The sequence below is a fragment of the Netta rufina genome (assembly GCF_964035555.1).
Source record: "Netta rufina genome assembly, chromosome: 20".
Lineage (NCBI taxonomy): Eukaryota > Metazoa > Chordata > Aves > Anseriformes > Anatidae > Netta > Netta rufina.
Window position 1 is genome coordinate 8,417,677 of NC_140144.1, and position 25,041 is coordinate 8,442,717.

The 25,041-nt window shown below is 45.6% G+C and overlaps 1 protein-coding gene across 4 annotated transcripts in view; it reads right to left on the minus strand.

Annotated features, from left to right (window-relative positions):
- FUBP3 (far upstream element binding protein 3) overlaps positions 1 to 25,041 on the minus strand; it is a 38,607-nt gene that overhangs the window by 10,369 nt on the left and 3,197 nt on the right. The window contains exons 2-13 of one of the 4 annotated variants that reach the window (XM_084299183.1): positions 21,804 to 21,909; positions 15,686 to 15,736; positions 15,146 to 15,176; positions 13,200 to 13,249; positions 11,691 to 11,762; positions 10,816 to 10,873; positions 8,027 to 8,189; positions 7,064 to 7,162; positions 5,049 to 5,153; positions 4,567 to 4,669; positions 3,799 to 3,899; positions 2,576 to 2,717 (exon numbers count right to left, since the gene is read on the minus strand). In XM_084299183.1, the coding sequence (XP_084155309.1) occupies positions 2,576 to 2,717; positions 3,799 to 3,899; positions 4,567 to 4,669; positions 5,049 to 5,153; positions 7,064 to 7,162; positions 8,027 to 8,189; positions 10,816 to 10,873; positions 11,691 to 11,762; positions 13,200 to 13,249; positions 15,146 to 15,176; positions 15,686 to 15,736; positions 21,804 to 21,909 (1,081 nt within the window). Of the gene's footprint in view, positions 1 to 2,575; positions 2,718 to 3,798; positions 3,900 to 4,566; positions 4,670 to 5,048; positions 5,154 to 7,063; positions 7,163 to 8,026; positions 8,190 to 10,815; positions 10,874 to 11,690; positions 11,763 to 13,199; positions 13,250 to 15,145; positions 15,180 to 15,685; positions 15,737 to 21,803; positions 21,910 to 25,041 lie in introns of all 4 variants that reach the window. The other 3 variants (XM_084299182.1, XM_084299185.1, XM_084299184.1) reach the window with 3 other exon arrangements.

The following is a 25,041-nucleotide window of genomic DNA, read 5'->3' on the forward strand; positions in this document are numbered from 1 at the left end:
CATGGAAATCCAGCGGGGGCCCAGAGAGGCTGCGGTTTGTTTCCAAGCACCACCAAACAGAGAAAGCTCTTGACATGTGTATGGTGCTCGTCTCCACCCTTCCTCGAGTCTTTCAGAGAAGAAAAGCTGCACCTACCCACCCTCTAGAGGAAAAAGCTACACACAGGATTTCCAGGGAGCCGAGAACTTGGTATCGGCTCAAAAGGGCTCCAACTCTGAAGCTGAGAAGCAGTACTCGTAAGAAGAGGGCCCTGGATCTTCTGTTGTACGTGCTGCAGAGACCGAGCTGAGGCCAACTTCCTCGTCTCCCTCTCCTCCCTGTTTCTGGAGCGAGGACACGGAGCTGGAAGTACAAAAGCAGTTACCTGGCCACACCTGATACCCTATCCCCAGGGGCCCAAGAAATGCACTGCTCAGGTGCGAGCCTTGGATACCAAGCTACACGTGCCCGGAGGGCTTGGCCAGATTTCACACGGAGGGCTAGCAGCCAAGCTCTGTATCACAGGGGCAAAAAGAAAACAAACAAACAAACCAAACAAAAAAACACACAGCAAACATTAACAGCCAGAAACTGCTCAGAAACTAAAGGGGAAGCTGGGGCGTGAGCAAAGGCTTTGAAATTGGTGACTGGTTAAAAACATTAACCCCCAAATTAATATCCCCTCTCCCCTGTAATGCCCCACAGGCAGTGGGAGAGGAAACAAGAAGCAGACAAGGGTGTGTTGCATTAAAAGATGGAGAGTGTGGTACATCCACCCCGTCCAGACCCCAGAAGGTAATGCTGCAGCCATCACTCACTTGACAAAAAAATGAATGCTGCAACAGTCTAAGAGCACAGGCACCGTAAGAGCACCGATTGCAAGGTGGTATTACAAAGCTACGAGCATTCAAATCACCATACAACTAGTAATTAGTCACTCCAGAAAGCTTCTGATCTGGCTGGGTAAGAATCCCTGTTTTGTTGTTGTGGAAACAAAGGTAAAAAGCTACCCTTCACCCCCACAGCGAGCCTGTGCCAGGCCTCGCACTTGACTGCTAGGACATCTAACTCCACTACCTGCATTTATCTTTTCAGCACAGTGCTCTCTGTAGTCGCAAATGCTCCACTTCAGTGCACTGCTGAACAACAAGTGACCTTTTCTGATCCTTTATTAAGGATGACTAATGGATCCGGCAATAAAGTTTCATTATAATTTGATTTTTCCATCCACACAGCTCTCACTTGTGGGCTTAAAATTTGCTTTGCTCGATCTATGCCCAACCGGACCGTTCGCTGAGCTCAGGCACAATCGCTCTGCAGCATCTGCATAATGGGGAGCGCAGGTGTTTTGCCATACTGAGAAAGTTCCCAGGTTTGTGAACAGGTTTATAGCAAAGACCATCTGAAACCGACTGCAGATGCACTCCTTGCACGCCCGTGTCCCGTAACCTGTGTCCCTTGTCATCCAGTTCAGGGTACCACAGGACCCAGACGTGTGAAAGGGATCAAGCAGGGTTGCCCGGCCGTGGAACAAGGGCACAACATGTTTCATCACGAGCTCAGCCCTGCCCAACAGGACAGCAGGAAACTAAATGCCACTGGAACGTGGCACAATGTCCTCCCGTCTCTGCCTCCTTTACCGTCACGGCTAATCTGTTCCTATTCTACTCACCTCACCTCTGCTGACACTAAAAGCCAACTGTGATTACTTAAATGCTACTTTAGGCATATGCCATTCTTTCTAAAATAAGCAGATGGAAAACTTAAATACAGCCCCTTTGATATATCAGTGTATTAACTCCGAAGCATCGCAACAATTAAAAGCCACAGGGCTATTCCTGGTTCTAATTCAAGCACTGCCGTTACCTGGTGCTCTACAACAATTTGAGACTGCTGCTGCTGCTCTGTTTTTATTAGTGTCTTGGAGGTGGGCTGGTTCTTGAGAGAAAGGCCAGGTGCCTTGTCCACGTCCTTAGCATGGAGAGATTCAACGGTTTAGGCAACAAAGGGGCCTCCGTGGCAGCAAACGTGCTCGCCTGAGCAAGATGAGGTGCACGTGGGGCACCAGTCTGTTCTGTGACAGGCTCAGGCATGAGCTGTGATACAGACAAGCCCCACCACTTCACTTTGTTCATCAGATGCTTCGGGTCTGTGGCTGGAAGCAGCTACAGTTACTGCCACATTCAGAGCCCTGCCATTTTATCACACGGCACTCACAGAAATTCATCACGACAAAATGACTGTTCTGCTCGTCCCCGATAAACTGTCCTTTAAATGAGTTCTCTCTAAAAAGAATCCACAAACGAAACTGCCTTTTCTCAGCCAGCTGCTTGTTATAACAGGCTTACTTGACAGCTCTGCATGAAGAGCTCCTCTTACATATTGTGAACAAGGGCCTGGAGAGTACAATTATGAGCGAGAACACCACAAAGTAAACAACCACAAGTGCTTCTCGCTTATTCCTGCGCTGCATTCACAGGCCACTAAATACCTACAATTACAAAAAACTCCCAAACCCCACTGCCAGGCAGCAAGAAGGTGACCATCCAGAGACAGAAAGACTGCAAGCTCTAATATTTATGTTTGCAGACCTACCTTTGCCTATAACAAGACCACACTTATCAGCTGGCACCGTGTAGGTTATTTCTTGCATGCCCCCAGGTGTTCCAACGCTCCAGTCTCCACGGCCACGACCTCTTCCTCGGGCGACAGCCAAACTTCCAAAGCCATCTCGTTCCTTGGAAGGCAAAAAATTGGTATTAGTGGTTTTTTTTGCTGGCCCCAATGCACATTAAAAACAAAATAAAGCAAGGTAAGTTAAATAGCATTATAATCAATGGCTCTGAACTAAGATATTCTTGGACTTCAGTTCCACATTCCAGATTTTGAAGTAATTTAAAGAAATGCCAGTGATGTAGGTTTGCAGCTGCCTTCCTGACTCAGGAAGATAAAAATATTTTTTAAATGCATTCCTATGTATCTGCCGAAATAAACCTTTAAACGCGCATCAGCTACTAAGGGACTTTTAGGTTGTGGTGGGGGCTTTCATCATAACAACGAATAGAACTTGGCACTGACTCACGCAGAAGTTACCTTCGAAACCCTTTCAAGTGTCATTCTTCAAAGAACTGCTGGAATTACTCAGCTGAAATGCACATTTTCCAGAACTTCCAAAGGCAGCTTTAAAGTTCAAAGACATTTAAAGGACATAGCTATTTTGGATAACTGATTTCTCCAAAAGCAAAGGCTGTGAGCCCTCAGAGGCTACCACAGCAGGCCTCAAAACATAAGTGGACAATTACCAGAGTTCTTCGAGCACAGTAACTGCGTACACCAACATTTGTTGCCTTCTCCTGCCTCCCACAGCCACCAGACCTGATGATTGGAGTCTGAAGAGGCAGCAGAGGAGGCACTGTCCGAGCATTGTTAATACTGTGCTACCCCAAGTGTTACTCAGCCCTTCTGAGCAGAGCCTCCAGCCTCTGCCTCGTGCTAACGCTGGGCTCCATTCCATGGGGTCATCATTTTCAAATAACTGGAAAACAACTCACCATGAGGGTAAAAATGGAACTACAATGAAGCCTCATGATGCTGCCTGAAAAAAAAGGGAACCTTCCTATAGCTCAATGAGCCCAGATCCAATTTAAAAACCAAACCAAAGCTGGCAGCTCTCTCCTGGGCAGCAGCATGTGTGGTCTACCAGAGGAAAAAATGTAACACTGCTATTCTTCAGACAGCAGGGTCCATCCACACAGCTGCATGCACAAATACTACATTCTCATATAAGCTCTTTCCACCCAAGAGCCTCCAGAACCCACCTGTGCTGTGAGAATAAGCTCATTGATGATGTGTGCTGCATGTTGACACCTATCGGAAAGCCCCATGACCTGTGCGACTCTTTCAGGACTAATCCCATCATCTGTGAAGAGAAGTGACAAAGACTAAATTAAAAGGAGGGAACATCCACCCACCAACAAAGGCTTCCTTCCAGCACCACCACTGCTAGCAGCACGTTCACAAAACACATCTAGCCCAAGAGCTCTCCTGTCCCACAACTTTCAGCCACTCTTCCAGGTACTGAAAGGAGACAAAACCCCAACCCCACTGCAGAGGGGACAGCGTTTAAAAGGCAACACTTTCAATGTCAAAAAGCCACGAGAGAGGTTGATATAATTTTAAGAGGACAAAGGCAGCTTTGATAGGTGATCAGACAGCCAAGGACCCAGAGAAAGTTACTTAGAATTAATCAACTCCTGATCCCCAAAGGCTTTAATGTCCTGAAGGAGAATTCTTGAATAGGAAATAAAAGTGGGTTTGGTTACTGGTATTTTGTTTTCCCATACAATTACCAGTCAAGACATTACTGTTGTGACATCTACTGTTTGCAAGTAAGATGTATAAAATCTTACTCTCTGAAAAACAAAGTGCATGAGAAAGCAGAGAGTCATTCAAACAGGTTTCAGAAAGAGACAATGCACCTTTAAAGGAGGAAAGCCTAGCTGCTGGAACCTCAGAGCAGAATCACCGTAGCGATCCCAGAGTGGAACACTGGTAAGGAAGTAACAGCTCTCCATCCTCACACAAACCTGGTTTAAATTGAATCCTAACTCCAGCATCATTCTGAATCTTTTTGATCATTTCTCCATTTCTTCCTATCACAATTCCAACAGCAAACCTGGGCACAGAGACCTGATGGGAAAGGCAAAGCAGTGTGAAAGCTCAGAACTAGACCGAGTGACTCTGATTTTACAAGGAGATGCACTTAACTACGAGGATGGGCCACGTTAAGCTGCTCCAGGCTACACAACCATATCCCTTAAGAAAAACAAACACATGGCCGCAAATTCCTTCCCCGCTAAATGAACTCTGCACTGCAAGAATGTGGCTTCAAAAGATAATTAGAGAAGCACCATCTGGGAGTCCATGAGAACTCCCCTTTGCAGCCAGACTCACTCTTCTGGCAACAGAGCACATTGCTTTTCAGAAGCAGCTTACAAGTTACATGCAAAATTCGAGGACTTCCACCCACTGCCCATCCCACAGGGAGGTTAGCATGAAGAAAACATACCTCTATGCTGCCTCCTCCCATTCTAGAACTGAAATCATTGCGTACGCCTCGGAAGTCTGCCTGATCTTTCTCTCGGATGATCTCCAGTACCATTTCCCTCGCTTGCTACATGGGGAAAGAAGTTACAGTTAGCTTAAATTTACTCTGCTTGCCATCTCAGCATTGGGGCCTCAACAGGGGCTAATTTACCAGTCAGGGAAGATCTGTTTTGGTCAGACGTGGAAGATGTCAAAGTGTGCCAGGTGTGCGAGGCTGCAGTTCCTTGTGTGCAATTGCTTACTTCCAAAGGGAGGAGCTTTAGCTTTTAAAAATATAATCACTAATTTTTCCCACCAATTTTTCAAAATTAAATGAAGGGAAGGCCCTTTCCTACTGGATAGGGCTGAAATAACAGTATGGTACAAGCTGTGGCAACACAGCACACAGTATATCCACTAAGAGGTAGAGAACATGTACCAAGAAGGCAGGTGGCCAGTACTGAGCTTACTGGCACTCAGAGAAGTTATGCACAAGTCTGCAGCAAGGCATTTTCTGAGACAAACAGATATTCTTCCTACCTACTTGCAGCTCTCCAGGCCTTTTAGAGACTTGCACATAAGCCCAGCTAGTTAAAACATGCCTTAGAAATAAGCAAGCAGTGCCACCATTTAAAAAAAAAAAAAAAAAAAAAGCCCACATGTGAAAACCTTTGAGCCTTTATCTCAATATATTAACTGTCAATCTTTTGATGCTTTGCTTCTATTTGCAAGTTTGAGGGACACTGGCAAATCTGACTCCTTTCACATATATATATATATTTTAAAAATCTTCCATGTCCCCTTCCTAATTATTACATAAGGGGAAAACTCAAGACATTTCAGAGACATCAAGATAGAAATAAGGCATCCGAGATATTTGCTAGTGATTTGAGATGGTTAAGAACTTTGTACATTGAAGCACAGAGTCCCCCAAAACCCAAGGCTCATCGAGCTTCTTAAGTGCTTTCTAAGCATGCTGAACTTTAAGTGCCTCCAAGATCTTCCAGCCTATGAAGCCTCTGTGATTGCTTGCCATAACTTATGGCATGGAAGATGTGACAACAGCAAATCTTGCAAGGTAGAAGAAACCATCTGGAAAGCATCAGCACTAACAGTATGATTTGGTTAAAAGTAGCAAGACTCCCATTCATGTTTTTGCATATCTATACCTTTGTAATAAGCATAAGAATTTTGAAAATTATCATTTAAATCTAAAAGTCCAGTTACATTAAGTGGCTTGAAAAACGCCACCCAAACATACCTGAGCAGCATCAACTGTTACAGCAGTTTATGCTTAGGGAGAGCCTATGAAACAAAGCTATTTTTATTAGCGACAGGAATGCTAAGCTAGATTTAAGTACTTAGCAAGGTATAAAAGGCACTTGCTGAGAAGTGGAACGTGCCACAGCTCAACTTTAATTCCAGAACTCCTATCATGCTGCAATCTTCCAGCCTCTGGCTGATCACAGGTAGAACCCTGACACAAGGAGACCGAAATACCAATATTAAGCAAACCCCTTGGTTTCAGGAGTTGTGGTTATTTTCCTTTTTTTTTTCTCTACTTTTAATTACCTGCGTCAATTGGCTGTCTGAAATACTTCTGTGGAAGGTTCACTTTATCAAATGTCTGTGTAGGTTAGTCACTACGAACCCATTTGCTTAAGTACCACGTATCTACGACTTCTGCTTCAGACTGGAAACCTTTTCACAAACTTTCTCCAAACCATCCTCCTCAACTCTTCTCCTACCCACGTCTACCATCTACATGGAATAAGAGCTCCTAGGTTATACAGTAAACAAGCCAACACTTGATAGTCCTTTTTTAACTGATAGTCCAGTTTTAACTGATTCTACTCATACTTTAACCTTATAGAAGAAACAAAACCAGCAAGGATGATATCATTTACAATTTGATTTAACTGTTAGACATTCACAAATACACTTATGTTTAAGCTTCTCATCAGTACTCTGGGACAACTGCTTACTTATATTACGTACCTGTACTTTAAATGCATCTCCAGTAATACGGAGAGGTTTATCTGCTCCAGTAGGCAACGGACCATCTTGGATCATAATCATTTTCACACCTGTTCGCTCCTGAAGAAAAAGCACAGAGCACTTTGCTAAGCAGAGTCCCTAAAACTAGGGACTATATTTTGGTTACTAAACGTTACGTAGGTCACGTTAGCAGCTTTGCAGAACACTACCTTAGCTCTTCGTATGTATTTATAGCATAAATTCAGTAATAGTCCTGGAGTGTAAAAGATTGCCAGAAAGTGTGCTACTCCTGAAGATCTCAAATACCTGAATCTCTCGTAAAAGCAAAACCCCTCTATTTCACCTGATTATTTTTTTTAGCCATTTCCAAAATCTGCAGCTGTCTGCACATAAGTTATTATGTGATCAGCCTTAAAACTCCTGGATGACAGAGGCCTAACCAGGGCATCCAAAAAACCTGCATTTTTGACCTAGGTGCTTTTCTTGTGCAGGATGCTAGAATATCTAGGAACATCGATTTATACATAACAAAACATTGAATTAGAAAGGGGTAGGATGAGGAAAAAAAAAAGACGACAAATGCCAGCTTCATCACAGATCAACAACAAAAGAGAAGCACAGCACTCTACAACAGCATGGCTGGCATTAAAAACTATTGCAGCAGCAGACTAGAGAGAGCTTTTTCTTAGCTACAGGGATCCCCTCCTGACCAGCGCACACCAAATGTTATCTAAAGCACACGAGTTTCTTTCACAGTTCTGGCAAAACTCCACTACATGCGTAGCTGGGGCCAAACCGATTTCGTTTGTAACACAAGATTGGAGTCCAGCTTTCCGAAGGCAGAAGAGTAGTCCCTGCTGTAGAAGGTTAGAGCATTTAAGGCTCTCCGGTTCAGCACGCTCTTGTTGATCTAGAGAAGCTGCAGTAGGGAAGAGAGCCCTAAAGTAAATGCATCTTGCGCACCTGCAACTGTTTTATTGTTTCACCTCCTTTGCCGATGACTAGACCCACTTTGGATGCCGGGATCAAAATCTCCTGAATCGTACTGTTGCCATCAACATCGTTGTGAAAACCAGGTCCGTTCCGACAGCGATCTACAATCTGCCCCAGTAGCCGTTTTGCTTGTCTTGGAAAAGAATCGAGGGAAACAACCATTAGACAACATTGTTCCACGTCAGCAAGAGACTAGGAACCATTGGAACGTGAAGTGATCGGGGAGAGGAGAAGAAGTGAAAAGATGAAGGAAACCACAGTTAGCACTTTGTTTTTTTTTTTTTTTATCCCTTGGACGTACAACTTCCCCTATCGTGATTACTTATAAGCAGTTTGATTTTTTGAAAGGGGAAGAGAGAAGGAAGAGCAGCAGCATGCTCTGACACTGTTGGAAGTTAAGGATAATAGCTGAGCTATTACATTTGGGGTGCACATTCTGAGTGAAGATGCTCTACGTCCTGAACTCTTTAAAGCTCTATTATACACGTTATATAAATTATATATAATACTTAATAAAACTCAATCTCTGTTCTCCTTGGTCAAGCCAAAACAGACACTGCTCCAATAGTACCGCAGCATGTTGGTTAACCTCTCTCTGATCACAGGCAACTGCCTTGCCCTTCTCTGCCTGCTCTTACCAGCAGCACCACGCACACTGTTCTAACAGCCTCTGCCCCAAACAGCAGGTGCTGAAGCTACACCAGGAAGCAAGGCAAGGATACTGCAGCAGCCACCAGTGAAAGAGACTGGGTTCTTCTACTCCTGGTGAGAAGAGACAGACACAAAGAAGCATTTTGGAGGTTAAAGATACCTCCTCTAAAAATCTTTAGCACGTCAGAAGTAGCTTGCAGGTCCTTCCCTTCGTCTCGAGGACTGTTATCAACACATCCCTTTTCTGCACTTTTCCTACAGCACTTCTCAAATAGGTAGCAGGAAGTCTCCAGTTCCCTATTCAGTCTAAAGCAACATTTCCCCTCTCTCCACTTCATATCAGGCACCCTACGAGGACTGTCTTCTACCTGGGAACTTGAAGAAACAGCACAAAATCATCCCTCGCAAGCAGACGTTCACCTGAATCAGCTCAAGGGGTGGTGATCTGAGGCTGCACAAAGATCAGAGCACTGCCCTCTCTCAACCTGCTCACAAAACAAGGCAAAAGATGGAATTTGTGGAAGCCCACTTCAAATATTCGGAAAGAGTCTGAAGAGGTTTTATTTAATCTACCTCTACATTTTGCATAAAGTTATGACAATAGAGACTGCAACATTCAATACAGCACGAATATCAGATGAGAAGGGGTCACTGGGAAATTAGCTCTGGTAGTTTGCCACTGGATATAACTAACGAAAACTCTCCTCACACAAGATATCTGACGACTTTGAAGGGTTTCCTTACTTTAATATTTCTCTGAGTAGCCTGAAAATATAGTTCAAACAACCAACTTAATAATTTCAGCACAGAAGCAAAGTAAATTTCACCAAATTCCACATACTCAACACTTCGTTCTGCTTCAAAAACTGAGTATTCTCACTTTGTATTTATTTATTTATTTATTATTATTTTTATTTTGCTTTTCTTTTTTTTTTTATTTTATTTGCATTTAAAGACAGCCTTGGACATCACTACATTTAACTACATATTTCAGAACAATGAGGTCTTAACTATACCTGTCCCCCATTTTGCCCCAACTGCATTTCGTCAGGCATTCCAGGGATTTAATATTTTACTCTTGTTCTGAAATATCGTTTTGCAAAGGGGGAAAAAGCACTTCAATATCACCAAGAGTACATCGCCTGCCCTGCAACACGAGCTTGCCAATTATATTTATTCTGGCTCACTGCTTGCAGCATTATGGTAAAGTAAGGAGATTTAAGTACCCTTAGATCTCTTAGGAATGGAAGAATGATGATTGCCTTCTCTTTAGAGAGACAGTCTTTGCGCCCATGTATTTTCACTATCAAATGCAACTCAAAGATTTCCAGATGGATTTTAAAAAACCCACCTACCCAAAGGCTGGGGAGAGAAAGAGCAGCTCCATATGTTAAGTGTGTTCCTGTAAGCCTGAGGATCCTGGATCCAGTTCCAGCAGGAGGTCCTCAACTGGTTTGTGAGAGTCTCAAACTCAGCTCCTGGGAAGGGGGAGGGAGGAAACACTGTCCCTAAAGTTTCTATAGGCCTAAAGAGTAGAAACCCCTGCTGGCTGGCCACGTGTCTCTACCATGCAGGGATCAGAATTCAAGACTTGGGTTCAGTCCTTTGCTTCTTGTTGGCAGCAGTGCAGAGGCAAGCACGCCCAAGGGCCTCGTGCTCTGTGCAACACCACCAACACCTCCAGGGTATTCTGGAGTGGCACTGACAGGCTTTGGAGGCCTCATGCAGACCTTCTTCAGCTGGAAGGACGTCAGCTCAACAGGAGGGAAGCGAAGGGGAGAAGAGAAGGGGCCCTTCAACAGCTTAGCTCAGTATCCTGGAGAGCTGCAGTTAGAAAACTGCATCCTAGGTGCCCTAGGAGCAACCTTGCCCTGCGGAGGGGAATTCCATGGAAATTTCTGCAGAGGGTTCAAACTACAACGGGGGAAAAAAAAGCCTTTGAGGTGCAGTTTAAAGCATCAGACCAAGAGGCTCTATGCTCCAGAGACCCTCAAGTTTCTCTAGGCCAACAGCTGTTGGTGTGGCTAACCGAGTAGCACCACTGACAGAGCACAGCATTAGGGAGAAGAGAGAGAAGGAGGAAGGAGAAAAATGAAATCAGAACTCACTCAATGCTCTCTGGCGGGCCGGTGAGTACGCAGGGCCTCTCGGGCATCCCACCGCTGTCTGCAAAGGAAACAAGAGAACAACAGGGGTTAGATGCTTCCTGACTCAGCACCCAAACTGCCTTCACTAGGCAGGCAGAAGAGTGATTACTCCTTACATAAGCTAGAGAAAAAAAAACCCACACCACATTAATACATGGAATTCAAAAATGGCAGCGGTTTTGGTTAACGATCAAGTACTAATGAAAACACCCCCCTCTGCACACCAAACATGCCCATGAATTCAAAGACATCCAGGGTCAACATATTTAAAATATTTGCTGGGTGTCTGCATTCTTTAAAAGCCTTCCCTGCCAACTTAAGGGAGGTTTAAATCCTAGACTACGTTCATCGACAGCTTCCTGCACAGCACTTGTAGTACAGCCTTCGAAGCAAACAGGCTGCAGCACTAGCAGACTGAGTAGCATGGTCCTGTTCTTATAATGGAAGGTGGATCGTACAAAGATTTGCTGCCATGCTCCCGAAATGTTTTCTGCCAGGAGCTGGAGCAGATCAAACCATCAGAGACAAATGAGCGAAGTGGTACCACCAGGAGAAAACTAAACAGCTGCAATTTCTGCTTTAAAAACAACACAGATTGTCCATTTGCACTGTACCCATCTGTTGGTCAAAAAGACGGTTCCTTAATTTGCTACCTTCATCCCCAAACCACCCGACAAGCCTGCTTGCTCTGCTCGTAGGGAGCCATGCACGTGAGCTTAGCGTATCGCCTGTTAACAGTGATAACACATTAGGACCAAGGCAAGGCACCTGATACGGTGGACACAACATCCTTCAACATCAAAACCCCTTCACCTGGCACACAAAGAGGCTCTTACCTGGAGCAATTTGAATTTTGCAGCCAGACTCTGCCTGAATCCGTGAGATCTGCTCACCTCCCCTGCCGATTACTGAAATGAGTTCAAGAAGCGTCAGAACATACCGGCTTCCCTGAATAACTGCAGATCACCTTCCCCCTTTTACTCCACTGCAGCTATCTATAAAGGAACAGTTTGACTCCAGGATTGCAGAAGAGGCATCCACAGCGTGAACAAATTTAAAAAAAAAAACAACAAACAAACCAAACAAAAAACCCATCATGCACTGGAACAAATAAACCAGTTATTTGGGGTCCTAAAAAAAGCCAACAACTTCTGCTTTTATTTCTTTAAAATTCATATTTTACTACCTCTTTTCAAGAGACATGCTATTTCTCTGGTCTGCACTTAAAACTGCTACGTACTGAAATGCTCATTCAAACCGTGAGTGAAAACAAGTACTCATCTCCCTTCACGTTTAGAGGCAGCAAATAATGGCCTTCCCTCTGTGCATCTTTTTGCAAAGCAATGTGCCTATCCGTGTTCATCTCCTGCCCAGACTGCAAGAGAGCAAATCTGTCGAGTCTAACAGGTATACCTGGCTGGAGGACACCCTCCCAGCTGTGGATCCACCGCCTGCCCGATGTGTCTGAAGCAGGATTGTGCTCAACACACAGCTGAGACACCAGCCGAGTCCTGCTCAGGAGCTGCAGAATCCCTCCACCATCCCTTCCTCCCCACGTGTGGCCCTGGGACTGATAAATAACGAAGGCTGGTGGGAGGACAGACTGCCTCCTCGGGAACTCCACAGCTACAGCTTTACGGTGGAGAGTCAGGAGAAAACCTGAGGCACTGAGGGGTAATCATCCTCTGTTATTTGCCTTTTCGCTCTCTGTATATCAAATGGGAAAAGATGCACAGAGATCTAGCAGGGAAGAGCCAACGCAAGCACTGCAGTCACAAAAGCAGGAGGCTGCCATGGAAAGGAAGAGTAATGACCATCAAGAGGAAGAGAAATTAGGAAGAAAGCAGCACCAGCAACACACGTCTAGGAAAAAAACCTCATCTGAGCAATGCACGCTGGCTGCACTTCCCTGCAGCAGCAAGTGTAGGAAAGACTTTAAATTCTGCTTAACTTGCCTTGAGCCAAGCCTTGCTTTAACATTTAAATCTTCTCTTCCTCCCTCAACTCCCACACTTTTGCATGCTCAAAGTAAAATATTTCAATGAGGGGAAATAAATTAACTTCTGACATATTTATGTGCTGCATCAGTTGGGATTTCAGGAACAGAACCACTACAACTCTCAGTAACCTGTACCGGTCTTGTTCTTATTACTGGACCACCAAGCTTCTCCATGCAGCATGCACCTGGATTTTAAATACAGATCATCTGGTCCCCATGAAGAGAACACCAGACAAAGCTTATCCAAAGCCAGCAAGCACAAAAACTCATGAACACGTTTTATTTGGACAGAACAAATAGCATTCTTGCACAGAACCACTATACCAAAAGCATCCAAGGTACTTACTAAATCCAACCATTTTATCAGGCACTTTGAACTCTTCTGTTATTACAGCCCTGAAAAAATAAAAAGGAAGAGAAAAATCAAAGAGTCATTACAAAAAACAATTTGGAAGATGACCGTGCTCAGCTGTGGAAAACAGGCAGAGCATCAGGCTTTTGAGCACACACGCAAGTAAATACCATATCATAGGGAAAATCTTTTGATTTGGAAGGGACCTCTTGGTCCTGCTCCACGCCCTGGCTGCAGAATGGACATAATTCCTCCTACATTGGATAGGTTTCTAGTCTACCATCCATCGTTGTCGGTGGAAGAATGTTTTTTTGGATTTAACAGAGTAACAAAGTTCCTTCAATATTTAGCCAAGACCTTCCAAGCCGCAGCCTCTGCCCACTCCTTTTTGATATGCTCTTGCCAAGAGAGGTTAACCAATGCCAATCCTGATATGAATGCCCCTTCTGATATTCAGATTGATATTTTAATCTGTCTGTCCCTATAATTCTTTTCCTTAGAATTTATAAAACCTGGTTTTGATTATCCTTTGAAGTCTTCCTATCTCAAGACTTGCATATCTGTTGCTCTTTGGACTTTCTCAGTATGTCTGTGCCTCAAACCCAAAGCAACTACCTAAGACCTGGCCACAATGAAGCGGAGAAGAATTACCTTGTGGGTTTTTCGTTTGCCATTTATTTCTATCTTGTATAAAACACAAGACTGAGCGCAGAATTTGCCAACTCTCTATGCTGGCATATACATTATATACAATTTGTTCAGCAATCTCAGGAGCAGTCACACACCTGCATAATGAGCTCAACGCAGGTTTTGTGGTGAGGCGTATCAAAGCCTTCCCATGATTTACTTTAGATCAGTTAGGGAAGGTAAAAAAATACCCACCAGACCTCGCCAACAGATAAAGCACCCTCCAGTGTCCCAAGGCTCATGAGCAAAACCAAACCCTGTCACCCCTATCTGCAGGGGAACAGACCCCACCTGCTCCAGGAAGGCTCCGAATTCCAGCAGTTTTAATCTGGAACAAACACGGCCTGTTGCCAAAACATCCCATCCTGTCTGATTTACAAACCACCCTGCGCTGGAGCAGCTGCACGGAGAGCCTAACCAACCACCAAAACCAGAAAGAAACCATTTCAGGCTTTTAACCTAAGCAGTTCCCTGCATAAACACCACTCCTGGCAGAAGACAGGTAGCGGCAGAGCAGACAACACTGCCCACCCTTTTTTGTGCATCCCTAGCTGTACATGAGCTCTAGGCTAACAGCAGCACCACGAAAAACTGATTTTTCTCCAGCTTTTGACTAAATATTCCTTCTCCTTTCTGCCGAGGGCCCCAGCAAAAGCTGGTGATGATGGAAACACACTATTCCCAACCTGAAGGTGAATCCAGCTCTAGAAATGCTCTCCCCTTCCTGCTCAAAACGAGACAGGCAACTCCTTGAGAGCAGGATTAGAGAAAACCTGAGAATTTTACTTGTGTATTAGATGCTAAGGTGTGCTTCACACTTGCTTTAGTCTCCCCAAACCATCTTTGACAATCACAGGAGTCATCCCAGGTCATACTACATTAACAGAACTGGAAAAAAAAAAAAAAAAAAAAAAAAAAAAAGATCCACCTGCCTGTTTAATACTTTCAACTTCTGTAAAAATGCCAGAGTTTAACTCCCCCCCGCCTTGGGCAGGGGAAAGGAGAGGAGAGAGAATTTATTATTCTTGGTCCCGCAGGTTTACAGGAATCAAATTCAAGTTTCACTTCAACTCTTCTTTCTTCGTAACAACAAATAGCCTTTAAAGGGTTAGCAGAAAACCCTTGCTGGAGAAAACCCAAGCCGACAGTTTCTCCACATTCTCAACCTCTGACTTCCTAACACTACTACAGATGGTGGATCAATAAACAATTAGAATTGATCAATAAATAATAAAACATAACCCACTGCTTACCTTTGATGTACCAGGGCCCCTAACTGGTTACCTACTGTGGCAGAGAGAGAAAAAAGGAAAAGAAAAAATCAAAGCATTAGCACGGATAAACTAACTTCATCCCTATAGAAAAAAAGAGTTCTTACCATTTCATCAAAAAGAAAGAAAAGCAAAACAGTAATTTAGGTTCAGTGGCTGAAATGAATGCGTTATGTGGTACAAAACAGGAGGGGATTTCTTGATCAACACACACCATAGCCCAGTGTCCAGCTGAACACAGGATAGGGAATTGATCTGTGTCTCCCCATGCTGAGAGTCATGGGAGAAAATCCTGCCTGCCCAAATCCAAATCCCTCCAACTAAACCTCCCTCCTTCCCATTTAAACCCAATGTAGTTAAAAAAAAAAAAAAAAAAAAAATAAGAGAGGGGATGACACCGGCTGAAGGGAGAGAAAAGAATTTTCAGGCAGCTTGGTATGTATTAAAAAAAGCTAAAATAAAAGCAGGGCAGATTCAGAGCTTTAGTCTAGGCAAAAAGCATTACGGATTGCTTGCACATACTTCTCTCTGTATCTCTTATCTGTGCTCCATGGAGCCCACTTACACGGAGACCTGTTAAAGGAATACATCTGTTAAGTAACCTCATGGCACCAAAACTGTATTTTATTTTTTTTTTAAACACATTTTCCTGAACGCACACATTCCAGGCATATCTGCGATGTTAGCCAGTGGTCCACGTCTGATGAGCGCTCATCTCCCCAGCTGACAGCCCCCAAACAGACTTTTTTTTTTCCCCCTACCCCCACAGATTAGATCTTTCTTCCCAACGTTAATGGGGGAAAAATATCATTAGACAGCCTCATGCCAAGTGGGAACACATGCCCTGCTGGGCTTCCTGCAGGACCGCGCCTGCAGCAACCCCGCTAAAAACCCACCATTTGGTCCTAACAACCAGTTGCAGATTATATTGCATGCCTGGAGGGCACAAAGAGAGAAACAAATGGGACTGGCCGGCAACGTGTGAGCTGTGATAATAAAGATGCTGTTCCCAACCACCTTGCAGCAACCTGCACATTCTTTGACCTGAAACAAATCCGCAATCAGCTGTCAGGGTTCGGAAGCGGACGTCTACCACGGTACGTAAAGTTTGGGGCCAAACACTTTGCCTCGAATAAAACAGACCCGAGAGAGTCAATAGTGTATTTCTGTGGGGTGTCGATATCTCGATAATAGGTCGGGACCAAAATATTGGCAGCCCGTGTATTTTATTACTCTCTCCAGTTCAGCGATAAGGCAACCGCTGCGTTATTGACTCCGTCGGATTGGTCTTTGCATATTCTCACCCTGAATATAAAAAGTCCTAATGTGATAACTGTCGATGCCGCAGCCAAAAAAGGCGGGTGATGTAATGAGGAATATTTGCCCTGGCTGATAAGCTACTACTGCAGAGCTGAGCAAATATGGTAAAACTAATTCAGTATCTCACCATCTTGCCCCAAATAGCACTCAGAGTAATTTCTCCTCTAGGCGGTAAGCCTTGTAGCTGTAGTACAGGATTGCCCTTGCCAGGATGAGGCCATTCATTACCCCAAGATGCCCGAAAGAGGGGTCTTAACACTACGAGGCCGTATTTAAACATCCACCTCGCATGGCCATTCACCTCACCAGCTCTCCTGCCTGCCTCTCACGCTGCAGCCGCTGCCCACAAATTATGAGACGGATACACATCCTATAATCAAACCCCGAAGTTCATGCAAGGAACGGAGGAGCCATCACTTTGTAACACGATCCTGCGCTTGGGAAAGACAACTTGTAAGGGGAAAGCTGCAGGGGCACCAGAAGTGGCACCAGCCGGGCAGGCAGCGCTGTCGGTGTAGGTAACGTGCAGCCCCCAGCTCGCTTCGAGCAGTTAGCTGCTCACCACCCCAGCCATATCCCCCTGACTTTATTCACTTCTTCTACAAACCAGTTAAAAACCAGCTAAGCCACAGTAACTCGTGCACAAGAGCATCCCCTCCACGTGCCACAGACCTCTCCAAGAGCCGGGAAGCAAAGCAGGCGGAGACAACCGGGAGGGATCTGCCTGAAGTCAGATACAATTTCTCTCCCTTTGGGAGGAAAACGGATGGCCGGAGCTCCTGGTCCCAACAATCTGCAGTTTGATTCCTTCTCTACCGTGCCCATTTTGCTCTGGAACACAGAGACTGATAGAGAGGCGAGGCTGGGGCAGAAGACGCCTGCGGCAGCGCTGAGCTCCACCACCTCCCTCCCTCGCGCCAGGGAGGGGACTGAACTCTGACAAGCCACGTAGATATTTCCCCCTTTTACATCTATTGAGTCCAATTTAACCGTAACTGCAGTCATTTTACTGCAAATAAGGAAAAACGCTGAATAAAATAAGCACAATTTCCTGTTAATGGCACCTGCTGGTTGATAACTCTTCGCTCGTCTTTAGGCTTCACCTTTAACTGAATTGTACCTAACAGATACTCAAAACAAATGCAGATTTTCTTCCACCCCATAAAGCAGAGCAGTGCCTCCCACTAAATTTACGTGCATGATGGGAATTTACAATCTCATGGAGAATATTGCCGTGCCTAGAACAAAACCAGAGCAGCTCATCCCCCAGAAAGCAGTGGAAAAGGGCTTTATTTCATGCTTTCAGACTGGAATTGGATCATCGTCAATTTTAGAAAGCTACAATGAAGATACTAATTACGCTGTTGTTCATCATTAAATACTGGTGTGTTGTTTTTTTTTTTTAAATAAGTGGCCAAAACTTATTTTCCTACCTGCCCTTGCTGTGAATCTTTAGAGATTTTTCCCATTAGATTTCCTTATTAATAATGGTGATGTGCAGAGTTGCAGTTTTGAAGGAAGCTGCCATTTTGCAACACTAAACCTTTTGCCAAGAGTCCTGAATTTCTGTCCTGGTCCCACCACTGCTACTGATGGGTCAAGGAGCATCGCTGCTAACTTCTGTCTGCAGGACAAGGAGACAAGATTTCCTCGTGCCCACAGGTATTTCCATCAAACCAAAGTCAGAGCAAACGAATGCTGTGTTTGTACAGCAGGACCGTGTGATGCTCGAGCCCTGAGGCTCTCCTACAATCACGTCCTGTTGCACTAACACAGACCAACGTCGTGTTGGATGCACCACAAAAGCCTGGAGAAGGCAGGGGTGGAGAGAAGTGGTGGGGAGGGAAGGGAGGCTGCTTCTTCAATGATGGGTTTCACGTTAAATAAACTTATTAATTTGTGCTGGTAATTTGATGGACTGTTCACGTGAAGGGAGGCCAGGAGCTGCTGTTGGCCATGAACAGGAGGATCTATCCTGTAGGATATCCATGTAGGGTCCCATGAACTGGGATCTATCCTCAGCAGCAGCCCCCGAGCGAGGTGCCACTGGGGTCTCCCCGCAGCACGGAGCCAACCCCATCTCCTGTCACCTCCAACCTCATTAGCAGGACTCCAACTCCTCCCTGCTAATTGCACGATGACTGTTTCCACTCTCTGGAAACAACCCTGAAGCAGCAAGGATAAAACAATCAGTCTCAAACCTCATCTAGACCAGCTCACCAGCACCAGTCCCGGCAGCTCACAGATTTGGGTGAACGTCTGCTAAGGGAAATGCGAAAGGGACTCACATGTTCTGGTCCCCAGCACTATGACAAGACTATTTTTTCCTGGAAATACTCTAAAAGCAGCTGAATTTGTTTCGCCCAGCACGCTGTCATCCTGTCTTAAGGCCACTTCCTAAGCTGACATCAATCAGCCGTGCCAGCAGCTGTTTACGAAAACAGACAGGCAGAATTAGATTTTCCTGGAAGACAGACGGTTCTCTTGTCACCTTAAATACTTCCATGTTCTCTGAATCCATTTCTCCAGCAGCGTTTGGAACGGAAGTAATTTTTCTATCAGCTACACGGGGGTAAGGAAGCAGCGAGGACCGTGCACAGCCACACAGTGCACAGAGGTAAGCAATCCTGAGACTCGCCACCAGACCTGCTTTCGAGCTACCCAGGGTAGCAGAACGTATCCCAGTCCCTGCACTATAAAATTTCTAGAGCATGATAAAGACAAATAATCGCTTCTCAATGACAGCATCCCCAAAGCATAGCTCACAGCAGGAAAAGTAGGGAAGTGTGGGCACGCACTCCTGACTCCCCTTGTTCGCAGGACTGAAGATCACCCCGATAGGAAATGTTTTCCTAATTTAAGTGTCCCGTTAAAAGGAATTGCCATCTTTCAGATGCCTACAGCCCAAGTGCTGCATTATAGGACTTCGCAGCAAGAGCAGGTAGCCCATGAGTAAGGCACGGATCGTACCACGAACACATGCTGAGAGAAGCACCCACTGCTCAGGGCTTCCTCTGCCAGGCTGCACCCTCCCAGGCTTCTTCAGAAATAAAACCCAAGGTGACCAAAGCAAAAAGAACAAACACTTCCCTCGCTCCTGCCCTGACAAGTCCGATTTCTCTGTGAGATTCCAATCCCTTAAAATACCACTTCCATTATTTCAGCTCTCCCCTAAGATCTCACGGATCAGATTTCGGGGCAGGCAGCGGGAAAAGTTACTCCGCTTACAGATGCACGCGAAGGACCCAAGGGCAAACACACACCTTGGAGCTACTTTGAACCGCGTTACAAACAGGGCCCAGTGCTGAACTACAGGGTGAGCGGGCACTTGTAGGTCTTTGCATCCCCTGAACCCCAAATCCAACACTCGAGAGCCCAGCCCCTCTGGATGGGGCTCCAAGAGCACCACCTGCTACGTGGGATCGCCTATCCCAGCGCAAGAAACCAGCTGGAAGGTGCATTTATGGCCCAAACTGCAACTGTATTGACATGGTTTGTGTCAACACAAACAGGGTTCAGCAAGTAAGAGTGCTCACGCGTGGAAGTACAAAGTCCAACCCGCCCGCCACTGGGCATTGCAGCTACTTCATTTATTAAAAAATTCTCCAAGACACCTCGCTAAGAGGTCAGGTTTCTCAAGCTCAGTCTGCTGACACAATGAAACAACAGGGAGGGCTAATGCTTTGGGTAACTAGTTCCTAGAAGACAACGTGGATTCTTCTTTTTCAGGTGCAGCCACTCAGCTGAGCCACCCAGACAGCCCCGTGTGGTGCAGCCTTCTCCAAATTGATGCTAAAATCAAATATTATTGAAGGCAGTGACAAAATAGGCCCTATTCACGCCTCCTGCTGCAACAGTGTTTCTGGAATGGAAGGAGCACCGTAAGATGACATCATTTGAAGTGATGTCCACAATCAGACATTCTCCGAGCACTGCTCTAAGGAGAGCTGGAAAGGAAGAAGAGGCCAGGACATGTTTGCAAGCCATTTCTTTGCAGTCGCTCTAGCCTAGCAATTCAAACCACACTAAACACATCTGCCTGATCACAAAAAAAAACCAGCGAGTTTCACGGTTCATCGCCTGACAGCCAAGCACCTTCCCACACCGAAACCAGCACGAAACAACAACACGAGGCCTCCGGCTTCTCGCAAACACGGCGATGCTCCAGCTCGAGAGACGAGGGGCAGGGGCTCACACAAACCAACCCACTCCTTCCTACGACACCAAACCGAGCAAGCAGCAGCCTCCTGCTCAAACAGAGCCAACGCCAGAGAACAAAGTGGGTCGTGGCATAGGTTCAGACAGCAGTGATGCCAGCCAGCCAGAGGCTCCACATGAAAGGAAGGTCTGCCCGTGCTCCAGCACGCTTTTCGGCACGAGCAGCAGACGTGCAGTGTTTTCAGCCCCTGCCTCGTGCAGCTTTGTGTCAGACAGAAAACAAAAAAAAAACAACCAACTTTCAAAATGAAGTGCTGGGAAAAAGCTTTACACTTCTCCTAAATGTCTCTGCAGGAAGGAATCAACCTGCAGAACTGGACAGCTGAGTTAAAACACCAGACAAGGACGACATGGACACATTTTGGGGGATAACCAGCCACAGGAAAAGGTGAATTCTATATATACAGCAGCACAGATACAAACACTTTCCTTGTAACAGCACACATTAGATTTGTAAAGAAAAAAAAAAAAGTTCTTGTTCCCAACATCAAGAAACTATTTATTTTAGAAGTGTAACAATTCATACAACTCAATACATTTGCCAGATTTACCCAGTAAATTATTCTTTGGTTGTAACCAGTGTTAATGCTTCAGAGATTTAAGAATTCTCAAAGAATAACCACGAGAAAAGTCACACCTCCTATAGGAAGTTTCCTTCCAGCCCAAATCCACTTACACCCGTACCATTTCTCCTTAAAATTCACATAACAAGGCAAAACAATCAGAACTCAACAGCCATTCATCTGCTGTGCTATGCCCACTGCTACCCATGGGATGAAACATGTGTAACTGCCCCTAGGCACTGCCAGCTCTCAGAAAACAAGGCTTGCCAGGGAAGGCCAGCTTGCTTGCACACACCTGGTACTGTGCACGCGGGTTCCAAGCAGCCCCCTCCCCTCCTCAGGCCACCACGGAACAAGATTTAAACTGCAGAGTTAGATGGCTAAACCCCAAATTCAGGAGCTAAGAAAAGAACGGCCTCAAATCAGGAATACCAATGCCCAGGAGCCCCGCGCTACGCAAGACCAAACAGCACGGGGAGTCGTGCGTAACATTTCTGAGCACAAGCAGCATTGATTTTTTCTCAGCAGAGCCCGCTTACCTCCATCATCCAGGGGCCGCTTCTGCACTCCATAACCATAGACCGAAGGGTCCACGAGTGTTGTAGAATTATTCAAGTGAGGAATATCTCCGATTTTAGCAGCAATCTGTAAAAAAAACAGAGGAGAAAAATACAGTTAGTGCATCTGCAGTTTCAGCCACCAGAGCTACCCGTTCTTTCTCCCAACAAAGCCTTTACCCCAGAGCAATCTTCTCCCAGCTCTTTTCTGTATAGGTGGCTTTATAACAAGCCCTAAGCAAGCAGCACTTTATTTGTACAGTAACCAGCCTTCCTTTTGCTTTGGCTATTTGTTTAATTAAGATCACGTTCGCCCGGCTCCTCTTCCTGGTCACGAGTACGTATTTACTGCCTGCGATATTATATTCAGATTTGTTTGTCTGTTCAGCTGAGGAGCTGAATCCAGCAAAGAGCTGAGCGAGCTCCCCGGCTCTGTCCCGGGGAAGCCACCGCCGTGTAGGAGGACACAGGCTCCTGCTGTATCTGCGCACATCCAGAGCCCCAGAAACGCAGACGTGGGCATCAGTGGGGGTGAGGGGAGGGGAAGGGGAGGAATGTGAAGATACACAGCACAAGGACGGGGCTGGGAACTCCTCACTGAGGGCCTGGCTCAGCCTGAGCTCACTGCACGAAGAATAAGCCACTGGGCAAGCCGTTAGCCCAGAATTAGCTGCAGTTTCCTGCAGCAGTTAATGCTTGAGTGGCTGTGTCTGCCTGCGCCTCTGCTCCCAGCCCTCAGAGGAGCACCAGCCATTCCCGGGGGAGCTGGGACACCAGGAGGACACAGAGGAAAGAAGAGATGCTCTGGCATCACAGTGAGGGCACTGGGGTGAGCAAATAAAACAGGTGAGAGGCTCGCACTCAGTAAGAGTGAAAGCTGAGCTCGTCTCTGACACGTGGGACACACCAGGATCAAGCTGTCACCTGCTCCCCCAGCCAGGTCTAGAAGCCATATAGGTGCAGGACTTCAGGGCTGCTCTGAGCTTCTGCAGCCTTCGAGGCACCCTGGCACACGTAAAGGGCTTTGCTAGAGCAAGCAAGTGCAGAACAAACTATCTGCAGGAAAAAAATATACATATTCTGTGTATTCTACTGCTTTTGCTGCCTTTCCCAGCAAAAAAGAAAATCACCAGATATAATGTGTGCCTGGAGTCTGATCACACTCTATTACAGCTGAGATTTCACCGGAGAAGCAGCAGAAGGAATAGATGGAAAAAGAGCATTTTACACAGATGTGCTTTAAACGAAGGCAAGGGCAAACGAGAAATATAACTAAAGGTGGCTCTAAAATTTAAGTTTTATTGCAACAGAAAGACATCCGCAGTAACTCTGGTTGTTGACACCATCAACTGCTGCAGAGGAATAAACAACTGCCCGGGATGCAGAACCACAGGGTAGGGAAAAAACGCTGTTTGAAATAACCTCGGAAGATTGAGGGCACTGCTTTTAGAAAGAGAATAGAAAACATTCCCTTCAATGCCTCGCAGGAAAAGGGCTCCAAGTTTTGACCATTTTCTCATTCTGACCATTCCTTCCTGTCCTCTTTTAGAAAGGCAGCAACTTCGTTGGATCAGAAGTGCCAGCAGCCCGAGGATAAAATCCTGCCACTTTTCCCCACAGGATTTTGACTGGTTTTTGGACGAACAACTGAAAACACAACACCAGACCATGAAACCCCCAGTTGGACTGAGCTAGCCCCCAAAAAGGACGAACTGTTCGGTCATAACCTCATTTTAGAGTGGCAGCCCCTTACCCACAGGCTTCCCCATCATGTTTGGGATGCAGAGGATTTTAGTGAAGGTACAAAGAGCACAGGTGTCTCCTGACTACTTCAGTGCTGAAAAAGACTTAAAAACGCATTTTGTAGCCGTCCATTGACAGCTTTAACACCACAACATCCAATCCAAACACACACCAAGAGGAATTGTGGTCAGCTGTAACACACCCGGGCTTATTTTGGAACATTTGATTGTAGAGTGCCCTTTGTGAGATCTTTCTGCTAGTGGTTATTTACTCAAAAAAAAAAAATAAAAATTATAAGATGTGGAAGTGGCGAGCCGAGAGTTTGGAACTGAAATCACTCACCGCACACACACGGGGTAGGAAAAAACTTTGTGGATAGCAGGAATTGGCCTAGAGAAGGAAGCTGGCATTATGAAGGTGTGAGCAAACATCACCAGCACCACAGAAGGCTTTTGGCTCCGAGCTTTATAAATCCCTGCTCGTGCTTAGCGCACAATTATCTCCCCAGCACAGAAGCCTCAAAGTTAGAGGACAGAATAAGAGAGGCGATGCAATTTTCACACTATCAGCTTTTGGGATGTTTTGTTTTTTTTCTTCCTTTATTGAAACTTGCACCCTTATCTCCAAAGCCTCCCAGCTGCCATGGGATTACACGCAGACGACACGCCGCCTCCCTCCAGCAGGAAAAACACCCCGCAAAACCAAGAGTTAAGCTTCCACAGCAGACACAGCCGTTAAAATCTTTATTTTTTAAACTTCTTAGGTCTGACCTACAATGGGAACCTCCGTTTCCACTACAGGTTCAGCGGGGAGATAAGCACAGAAGTTAGAACAGAGCAAAAGTAAGCAGACCTAGCCCTTATCTGAGCAGATGACCTTGAGTGCCGTACTGCTAGCCACAGCTTTTGTCCCTCTGCATGTCAGGCTTTTTTTTTTTTTTTTTTTTTAACCCAGCTCATCCATTTCACTGAGCTCTGAAATACGCTGGAAAAAGCATCTCTACCCCAGACCCGTTTCTGCACTGAATCCCCTCACATTAAAGCTCTCCAACGAGCACTTTAAAGGACACAACATAAGGCTCGACTACAAAACTGCAATTGTAAAGCCAAGAATAACTAAATAAACAAGATTTGCCTGAGGCATACATATTTTCCTAATACCTTACTTCTCTGTCCTCCTATACCTTCACCACCCTTTAGAAGTGGTGCAATACCCAAACACTTTTAGATATGGAACTTCTCGGCTAGGCACAACGGGACTCGAGCACCAGTGTCTGCAGAAGTCAGCTCTCAAAAGGGCCTCGCTTCTGGGAAAGACCTCTCCCTGCTGTCCTGCAAAAGAACAGCAAGCAGGAAAGACACCAATTTGAGATGTTAGCAGGATAGAAAACAACAAGGCGCTGGCATCAGACCCGTCAGTGCCTCTGCCACCCTTCCCATGCAGACAGAACACTCACTTGCATGGTAGCAGTTCCCCC